This window comes from Gracilinanus agilis, chromosome 5, assembly GCF_016433145.1.
Source record: "Gracilinanus agilis isolate LMUSP501 chromosome 5, AgileGrace, whole genome shotgun sequence".
NCBI lineage: Eukaryota > Metazoa > Chordata > Mammalia > Didelphimorphia > Didelphidae > Gracilinanus > Gracilinanus agilis.
The window spans coordinates 288,974,005-288,984,186 of NC_058134.1; the positions used below are offsets into that span (position 1 = coordinate 288,974,005).

Genomic DNA, 10,182 nt, shown 5'->3' on the forward strand with positions numbered 1-10,182 from the left:
TGCCCATTCTGTGTTATTTTACAAATGTGGAGATTGAAGCCCGATAAAGTAAAGCTATTTCCTACATGTACCCCAAGCAGCAGCGAAGAGACAGGATCGGAACCCAGATGAGATCAATATTTCTAATATTCCAAGTTATCCTACTTTAAGATACCTGAAAACTTATCTTAAGGTGGGCAAAAAGCTAATGTCAGCCTACTAGAAAGTTTCAAGAACTTAAGTCCCTAACTGCTCCTTCCCTCAGGAAAAGAGCAACAGCTGGTTATTACAATATATATCACTGGATAGTTGCGTCTTTTCCCAGTGGAGAAGTTCATATCACTTCTTGAGATTCCCCCAAACAGGAAAAAAAAAATCATCATTTATGATGCTAGGCCACTATCCAGAGCAAATTGGAAAGTCACCCTGCCTCTGAAAGGGCCTCCCCTTCCAAACTGAAAGAGTGTCCATTTGCCCTCTGGCGTTATCTTCTTTAACCTCCTCCCAGCGTCTGATGGGGAGAGAAGGACTTGGCAAGCCTGTTGGGGTGCTATTGACATATGGGTGCTGCAAGGCAGGGTTGTTTCTAAATGAGCCAAGACTGCCAGGAAGGAGTCTTTTGTATCCCCTACTACCATGCAGGTGTGAGAGGGGTGAGCTCACAGCTGCCCCCCAGGCATGCCCAACCCACTTAATCATTCAGATCTGTAAGAGATTTTTCAGCCCAGCCCAGCCCTTAGAAGGATATAAAGGGGAGGGGGAAGATTTGCTTCCTCGGATAACAGAGCCTCCTTCCTCCTCCGAGCTTTGTTATTTTCTTTCTAAAACTTCTCCGGTACTTGGTCCTTCTGCTACCTGAATAACCATGTCTCGGCAATCAAGTGTATCGTTCCAGAGTGGGGGCCGCCGTGGCTTCAGTGCCTCCTCGGCAATCACCCCTTCTGTCAGCCGGACCAGCTTCAGCTCTGTTTCTATGTCCCGGGCAGGAGGTGGTGGTGGCGGTGGTTATAGCCGCATCAGTGTTGGTGGTTCTGGAGGGGGCTTTGGCAGCCGGAGCCTTTACAACGTTGGAATGTCCAAGAGGATCTCCATGGGAGGAGGTGGTGGCTTCAGGAGTGGCTATGGAGGGAGAGTAGGAGGGGGATATGGCTTTGGTGGAGGAGCTGGTAGCGGATTTGGTTTTGGAGGTGGGGCTGGTGGTGCCTTTGGGATCGGTGGTGGATCTGGCTTCGGTGGAGGTTATGGGGGTGCCGGGTTCCCTGTATGCCCCCCTGGTGGCATTCAAGAAGTCACTGTCAACCAGAGTCTCCTGGCTCCCCTCAACCTCCAAATTGACCCCACCATCCAGAGGGTGAGGACTGAGGAGCGGGAGCAGATCAAGACCCTCAACAACAAGTTTGCCTCCTTCATTGACAAGGTGAGACAAGAGCTGGTGCTCATTCATTATACTGGTGTGACTCTGGGATAAATGTAAAAGTGAGAAGGGCTATGAAGGGGAGCTTATTCCATAGCCAAACATGTACAGAATGTGCATTCGCTTCATTTCTATTTGGCTGTCGTTGTGTTCTACCTCCCCTGCTATATTAGAAGCCTGAAAGATTGAACAGTCGCTGTACTTTCACTGTCTGCTCCTCCCAGAATCCAGATGTTGTAGACTTATCTATGTAATGTAGAGAGATGGTGGGCAAAGCTTTGAATACTGGTCAGGTGGCATGGAAGTATAAGCAAATTCTTTTGTAGGCAATGCCAATCCATTTACTCTCCATTTTGAAGAGATGCCTAGGAGTTCTGTCCAGCTGTTCTTTACTTTGTTTTTGTATCTCTTTCACTTGTCTTTCCTTGTATTCTCACTATACTGAAGCCCTCAAAAACAAAGACCATTTCTTGACCTCCCTCTAGGTATCCCCATGGAATGGGGGCAAGGAGAAGATGTTTGTGTGTGCGTGCCTGCGTGCGTGCATGTGTGTGTGTGTGTGTGTGTGTGTGTGTGTGTTTGTGTAAAGAGAGGCAAAGAGGTAGAGAAAGACAGAATGAATGAGGGAGAGATGATTGATGACTTGAAAACAGGAACCTTGAGATATTTTTCTCGGGAAAAAATACAAGTATTGTATATTCTTCTTGAAATAGTCTTTTCTTCTGGCTTCCAGGTCCGTTTCCTTGAGCAGCAGAATAAGGTGTTGGACACAAAATGGACATTGCTCCAAGAGCAGGGGCACAAGACCTTGAAGCAGAATTTGGAGCCACTTTTTGAAAATTATATCAGTAATCTCAGAAGGCAGCTAGATAGTATTTTGAATGACAGGGGCCGCCTGGATTCTGAACTAAGGAACATGCAGGATACAGTAGAAGATTTCAAGAACAAGTGAGTTAGAGGAGTTAATTGTGTGTACGGTGGGCAGGGGAATTGCCTTTCTACAATCAGATGAAGTTCATGATGGAGAGGTACGGAAAGGAAGGGGAAAGAAAAGGGGAGAGACAGAAACAGACACTCAGAGAGACAAAGAGAGACAGATATAGAATATAAGTCTGGAATTATGTTCAGGGATTTCTTCTGAGTACCATGGAAAGCACTGTGGTTCCTCCTCTCCAGAAACTGATGGTCTAGCTATTAATGGGGCATGAGAAAATGGAAGTTAGTAGGAAGAAGAAAGGGGGAATATAAGAAATAAGAGTGAAGAAGGCTATTTTCCTATCTAACATAATCTTAGCAGTCTCTGGGCCTGGGCTGGGGAATGAGGTGGCATGGGATTGTGTTGTCAAAGGAGCCAAAAGAATAGAAAGGGTAAAGAATGATAAGGGTTTGCCTTATCTTGAGACAAATTCCAGCCCTTGGATTTTTACTCTATGTAGTTTGAGGGAATTGGTATCCACAATCCTTTAGTCTTCTATATGTTGCCTTTTTAGTATTCTACTTCAGAACTCAACAGTCTAAAAAATGCCCAGTCATGTCTAGGAGCTTCTAGATGATTCTAATTTTGCCAGCCCAACTTCCCCTATTCCTGCTCACAACAGGAATTATATACCTTAGACATAAAACCATAGACTCCCTGAATTGGAAAGCACCTAACAACAGTTCATATGTCTCCTCCTCCCAAAACTCTCAACAAATGAGCAACCAGCCTTGGACAGAACTTCAGCTTCTACAGTGTACATATATTTTATGTTAGGTACTCATAATGTTTAGGGCACTGTACAGAGCATCACAGTGTATTTGCCCCATCTTGAATCTCTTACAGAAGTGCCTTTGTTTCTAAGTCCTCTTACTTGGTATCTGCCCCCCCCCCCCATCCTATCTCCCCAATTCTCAGTAGTAAGCTCTCTACCTCTGGAAATGGAAGAATGTGCCCTCGTTAGTACTATGTAGCAATTTTAAAAAATCCATGCCCATATATGAAAAAAACAAACTAATAACTCAGTTTAGGGCTTATCTCTGGCAACTATAAGAGTCACACCCTTATAATACAGACAGACTATAAAGTCCCTGTCCCTTAACAACTTTCATTCAGATTTTTCACACAATAAAAATCTTCCCCATATCTAGGAAGATGGAAGGATGACCAAAGGAAGCTGACATTAAGCACTTATATGCAAGACTGTTCTTTTGACCATACCCATAGCTGGATTCCTGGTTCTCCTTGAATTGAATCAAATTATGTGGAATCAAATGGGATAGTATTCATCTTGATTCGATTAGATTCTTTTATCTCATTCAAGGGAGTTGGCATGATTTAGTGGAAGGAGTTCTGGATTTAAAGTCTCATGACTTGGGTTCAAAACCCACCCTTCTCTACAATATAATACTTTTTTTGACTGTGGGCAAATTTCCTGACCTCCTGATGCCTTAGTAATAGAGGAGTTGGACTATGACCTCTTAAAGGTCTTTTCAAACACTATATTTGTCATTTTAAGATCCTATTTGATAGCCTTCAGGGCTCGAAATGCTCTGAGTGATGTCTTTATGAAAAACTAGATGCATCAGTGTTAATGGTTTCATGGATAAGAGGAAAAAATGATAGAGAATCCATTACTACATTCTTATATTAATTGGATTAGTAGCAGACAGACTGAGTGGGCAGCTGAAGAACGGATGACTCTTCCCAAGCAGACAGGGAAGACAGATTCACACTGAAGGGCTCAGGCCATGACTACTTCCTCCCTCTCTGCCAAAGAGTCCATTCTACTCTCCCCTCCTCTCTCCCCAAGTGGAGTAAAGAAGAAATGAGAAATAGACATCCTGCAATAGAAGAGACAACTCTCTTTATAGTCACAGAAGGTATAATTGTGTGCCTCAAAGTTAACTATACCAGGTTAACTGATCTCGTTCCCTTTTCCGTTAGGTATGAAGATGAAATCAACAAGCGTACTACAGTTGAGAATGACTTTGTTATACTCAAAAAGGTAGGTATGGGTTAATTCGTACCTATAGCCTGAAGTTACATTTTGGTACAAGGTGTGGCTCATAGCAATTTGGATGGAAAATTTGGTCCAGCATTGCCTATTTTGGTTTTTCCAGGACGTAGATACTGCCTACATGAACAAGGTGGAACTGGAAGCCAAAGTGGACAGCCTTGGTGATGAGGTCAACTTCCTGAGAACCCTCTATGAAATGGTAATGAGCCCCCTCCTCAATGAAATACTATAGGGTGGGGCAACTGATGGCTTCATCTGTGGCTAAAATCTTTGAGGATTAAGGGCTACCAGCTTTAGTGGTACATGGAACCCCACATCCTGAGACTAACATGATCTTATCTCAGATTCAAATATGCCTAGGCACAAACTTAGGCAATTCCCCAACTTTGGTTTACTGGGCATTTATATTCCTGAAAGGAATTCTTCATTCACTCCCAATGACCGTGCTTTGGAAAGAGTCTTGGAAGTGAGTTTCATAGGCCATAGGGCATCAGAGCTCGAAACCTTCCTTAAGATCAAAAACTGATCCTTGGGATCTCCTGACTCAAGGACTGCTTTCTAGTCCCGTCCATAGGACGCTATATTTTATTAGTGAGGAGAAGAAGTAAGATAACCTGAGAGGTTATGGAAACCCTTGGTGGGAAGAGTGGTGGAAGAAGTCATTAGATATAAACATTTGAAAACCACTATGTTGGAAAATGTTTGGAATCTTGAAATTTCTTAGAATTATTTCAGCCAAGATTTCAGTTGCTCCCTTAACTTTCTTTAACTTCTGAATGTGGGCTATAAGTGTTTCTTATGAGAAGAAGGTATAAAGGGGATTGATATTGGATGGCATAGCCCCAGGTTATATGACTGCATATCTCTCCACAGGAACTCTCTCAGATGCAGGGTCATGTCTCTGACACCAACGTTGTCCTATCTATGGACAATAACCGTAACCTTGACTTGAATAGCATCATTGCTGAGGTTAAAGCTCAGTATGAAGACATTGCCAACCGCAGCCGAACAGAAGCTGAGACTTGGTACCAGACTAAGGTGAGCAAGTGCTGATTAGTAATGGAAATTCAAGATTCAGGAACAAACCTAAGAGAACTGGACAACTATTGCTTAAGGAACCGGGGAAATATGAAAGAAATTTCTAAGGATTTATGGCACCATTAGGGAACCAAGTCAAAGATGGGGTCAGCAGTATGCATGAACTTTTTTTTTTAAACTCTTACTTTCCACTTTAGAATTAATACTAAGTATTGGTTCCAAGGCAAAAGAGCCATAAAGGGTAGGCATTTGGGATTAAGTGATTTGCCCAGGGTCACACAGCTAGGAAGTGTCTGGGGGTCACATCTGGATCCAGGACCTCTTGCCTCTCCCTATCTGTTCCCTCCATGAACTCTTAGTTTGAGTCCTGGCCCGGTCTCTTATAGATAGTGATTTTGAATGAATTGCCTCAGTTTCCTTATTTACAAAATGAAGTTAATACTACTTGACTTCTCTCAATCATGATACTGTGACTTTGCGAGCCTTGAAGTATACAGAAATGAGGGATATTATTCTAACTTCCTCAAGCATTTTTATTTTCAAGATTGAGTTGAGACAACAGCTTATAGATAGCAAGGTTTCCTTCTGCCAGACTTTCCTCAAGAAAGGAGTGCCTTTCCTCCATGTTTATACTAAATATTTTCTTCTTTCCTGGGGGTACCAGTATGAGGAGCTGCAGCAGACAGCAGGACGCCATGGAGATGACCTCCGTAATACCAAGCATGAGATCTCTGAGATGAACCGGATGATCCAAAGGCTGAGAGCTGAGATTGACAACATCAAGAAGCAGGTAGAGTGCTGTTGAAAGAAGATGGGTGATGGGTGCAAGTATCTGTGGGCATTCCTATTGTTATATGTGTGGCACGCCTCCACGCATACACACACTCAAATAAATAACCATATTCATTCAGGACTGGGCACATGGCACCGTGTCAAATTCCCAAACTACACATGACCTTGAGTCCGTTTAGGGTTCATCCATTCTGGTCTGTGTGACTTAAATTAAGCTCTTCAGGAGGAAAAATAGAAAGGCTAGATCCTGCCCTCTATGCCCCACCCCAAACACTTTTATCTCTTCTCTGTAGTGTGCCAATCTGCAGGCTTCCATTGCTGATGCTGAGCAGCGTGGGGAGCTGGCCCTCAAGGATGCCAGGGCCAAGCTGGCTGAGCTAGAGGATGCCCTGCAAAAGGCCAAACAGGATATGGCTCGCCAGCTGCGCGAGTACCAAGAGCTGATGAATGTCAAACTTGCCCTGGACATTGAGATTGCTACCTACAGGAAGCTGCTGGAGGGAGAGGAGTGCAGGTAAGGAACTCATTACTCTCCTCTTTCACTATTTCCATCCTAAATCCCCAAATCCCAAAAGTCTTATCTAAAGCCGAAATCATATATCCTGTTAACACTTTACTTCTTATCAAACATTCACTGGGCTCTTTTAAAACCAGCTTTTTAAAAAAGTAGCATTTATTTCTCAGCACCACAGGTCAAATACAAATATTTGGGGAGTTTTACATTACTGTTTTCAGTTAAACAGGCTATCCTTTTAGCCACCTCCTTTGGTGCAGATAACTGAAAGCTGGCTGGATTTTTAAATTCCATACTATGCGGGATTAAGAGTCTCACTGGTAGAGAAATTTTGCTTTGACCGAGACTTTACAAGTTGTTTTCCATAACTACCTTCCAAGTTGAAATAGAGAATACTAGAATTGTTATCCTGGTTCCCAGATCCAGCATCCTGCCTCTAGGGAACCAGAAACCAAAACAGAAGGATCCAAAAAGATCTCCAGGGAGGAGGTTGTCACAATCTCCTTTTGGTTAACTGTTCTGGGAGGAAATGATTTGTAGTTGTCAGAAAATGTTCCCTGAGATCTAACCAACTCCTTTCTTGCTGCAGTTTAAACCCACTTCAGTGTGTCTTGGAAATGTCTACACTTGAACTCAGTGCCTAGAGTTCTGGACTTGGAGTCAGGAAAGCCTGGGTTCAAATCCCTCTTCAGAGTAGTCATATGACTTTGAGCAAGTCATTTAAACACTTTGAATGTCAGTTTCCCTATATGCAAAATGTGAACAATAAAAACATTTACCTTGTAGGGTTATTATGAGCGTGAAATGATGTCCCCTACTTCTCAAATCACATAATTGGGAGAATCAAATGAGATAAAACATATAAAATGCTTTGTGGGTCTTTGCCCTCTAGCAGTTCTCAGTGTTGATGGACAGAAAACATCTTATCAATTAGTCTTGGGACTTTGGAATGATCTCCATTGGCCTAATGCTGCTTCCAATTCCACTGTCTAGTTCTAATCTCTCCTCTTTGTCTTTGTTCTTTATAGGCTGAGTGGAGAGGGAGTTAATCCAGTCAATATTTGTAAGTATCTTGCTCAGAACAGTAGCAATAACGTTATTAATATCAGACCCTGGGTTCTGGTTTTGAAGGCAGGGAGGGGCCTAGGGAGCAGTCACACCACTTGGAAATGTCTACTTTGGGAAGAAGTGTGGAAGAAATGTAGGGAAGTAAAAAGAGCTCTGATGAGGAGGGAGGAAGCCTAGCTTCTTATTCCCCTTTTGTCTCTGGCTTACTAAGGGACCTTGAGCAAATTATGCAACCCAGGACCTTAGTTTTCTTCCTTGCAAAATGGGAATAGTAATACTTGCCTTACAAACTGGAGCACTTGCGATAACATTCATGAAAGTGCTTTAAGACTCAGAAACCTTGGGGCAGCTAGGTGGCTCAGTGGGTTCGAATCTGGCCTCAGACATGTTGTAGCTGTCTTAACTCCAATTGCCTAGCCCTTACCGCTCTTCTGCCTTAGAACCGATACTAAGACAGAAATAAAGGTGTAGAAACCGTCTCTGACACCACGTGCCAGCTCCTTGAGAAATGTGACCATATGGAGCTTACACTGGGTTCAACATGGCTTGACCCAATACATACTTGCTGAATTGAATAAACTGGAGATGCTTAAGAGGCCTAGAAACAGAAGCACGTAGTGTGACTACGATTTAGTCATTTTCCTCATCTGGAAAGGGTTGAACTGAGTGCTGTTTACGCGCTCCAGTTCAGAAGCTAGGCTCCTATATATGAATTAAGTTCTGGAGAGTTTTTATGGTGCATAGATTCACCCAAGAAATGGGTGCAATAATAAAGTCTACTCAAGGAGTGGAACTACCCCCTCCCCCCGACCCCCCCGCCTCCCTCCAGCCCGTGTTGTGTATCAAGTGTGAGAGGGATGGCGTGGGGGTGGGGAAGCAGTCCTAGAATGCAGATTTCCATCCTTGTCCCTCTCACCCTTTGAGCAGGGTTCTTCCTCGCCACACGGATGCCTGAACAAACGTCATTCCTTCTCATCTCTTCTCTCCCTTTTTCTTGTAGCTGTTGTCACGTCCAGCGTGTCCAGCGGCTACGGCAGCGGCGGTGGCTACGGCAGCGGCGGCGGCTACGGCTTTGCCGGCGGCTACGGCCTTGGCTCAGGGCTGGGAGGTGGCAGCGGCGGTTACTCCAGCGGAGGCGGCGGTGGGCTCAGCGTGGGAGGCTCCGGCTTCAGCTCCGGCAGCGGCCGGGGCCTGGGGCTTAGCTTGGGCGGAGGTGGGGGCAGCAGCTCCAGTGTTAAGTTCGTGACCACCACGTCTTCCTCCAGCCGGAAGAGCTTCAAGAGCTAAACATGTTCTCAGCAAGTGTCTTTCACTTGTCTATCAGCTCTCTTTGTCCCAAGGCCACTGCCTGATGGATCCTCTTTAGCTTGGATGGCAGCCAAGTAACTCTCTCCTTTCCTATCTCCAGCTCCCCCTCTCCCGCCCTTTCTACTAGAGTTTAGTCTAGACGAGACTCGGGGGTGATTTGTATTCACGAGCCTTCCTGGTCGCCTCCAGCACTTAGCACCCTCATCGCTGGTTGTTAGCTCCCGGCCTGGCCAGAGGCCATCAGAAAATGCTTTCCAATGAACCTTGGAGGCCTTGTAAGTAATCGCTATCCTCCTTTTCCACACTCCACTCATTAGTTCACTTCACTCACCTAAGCACTTAGCCCAAAGCTATGACCACACCCTCCCGTCTGTCTGGCCAAAGATATAAGAAGCATCTTCCAATTGGGGATGCTTGCTTAGAAAACCTATACATTGCGGACGGCTCTGGTTCAGTAGAATCTGGGCTTCTCTCCCCTTGGGGTAGGGCAATTCCCAAGTCTCTCTCTGGGGCCCTCTAAAGCAATCTTGTGATTTCAAAAAAGAGTGGTTCAGTCCAAGCTCTGTCTAGGGGAAAGATGTCTGGCCTCTCACGTGAGTGAGGTGGGATTTTGCCATTTGTCTTGTAAGCAATTCTGGTTTCTCCTGTAAGATAGCTTCACATTTCTCAGGAGGTGGCCTTTGACTGATTGTACTGGAAGCAAATGTCATCTGGTGAATGTCAACAGAATGTCCCCCCTCCCTCCACCCCCACTGTTTGTTCTTGATTCTGACACTTTTTGGTGTTTGTTCAATAAAGTACATTTATAATTTAAGTGTCCGAGTGGGATATCTTTCCTAAATCTGTAGCCAAATTTAAGAGTCAGATTGGTACACTTCTTTAGCAGAAAGGGACGAAGGGCACTGGGATGGATAAGGGTAACTAGGCCTTGGTTTGCTGGGCTGAGGAGTGAAGAATAAAGAGCAGGGAATGGTCCCTGGATGCCTGGGGATTTCTGGAGATTGCAGTGCGGAGGAGGCTGACTTCCCCCTTTTCCCTTAGGAAAGACCCTGGAAAGGATGGCATGATGTGTA

General features: G+C 44.6%; 1 protein-coding gene across 3 annotated transcripts; it reads left to right on the forward strand.

The window, feature by feature from the left end:
• Nucleotides 1-844: 844 nt before the first annotated feature.
• LOC123249571 (keratin, type II cytoskeletal 5-like) lies at nt 845-9,482 on the forward strand. 3 transcript variants are annotated; one of them, XM_044678638.1, is made up of 10 exons: nt 845-1,396; nt 2,127-2,341; nt 4,317-4,377; nt 4,493-4,588; nt 5,263-5,427; nt 6,092-6,217; nt 6,513-6,733; nt 7,762-7,796; nt 8,802-8,912; nt 8,961-9,482. In XM_044678638.1, exons 1-10 carry the CDS (start codon nt 845-847, stop codon nt 9,086-9,088), a joined length of 1,710 nt encoding a protein of 569 aa, XP_044534573.1. In that variant the 3' UTR covers nt 9,089-9,482. The 3 variants fall into 3 exon arrangements, with proteins under 3 accessions (XP_044534573.1, XP_044534574.1, XP_044534572.1); XM_044678639.1 differs by having other exon boundaries at nt 8,802-8,909; XM_044678637.1 differs by having other exon boundaries at nt 8,802-9,482.
• The last annotated feature ends 700 nt before the right edge of the window (nt 9,483-10,182 follow it).

Bases quoted from the DNA above. Each gene is read 5' to 3' on its own strand.
- LOC123249571 (XM_044678637.1), top strand. From the start codon at position 845: ATGTCTCGGCAATCAAGTGTATCGTTCCAGAGTGGGGGCCGCCGTGGC. The intron at 6,734-7,761 runs GTAAGGAACTCA...TGTTCTTTATAG, and splicing joins CTGGAGGGAGAGGAGTGCAG to GCTGAGTGGAGAGGGAGTTA. The intron at 7,797-8,801 runs GTAAGTATCTTG...TTTTTCTTGTAG, and splicing joins AGTTAATCCAGTCAATATTT to CTGTTGTCACGTCCAGCGTG.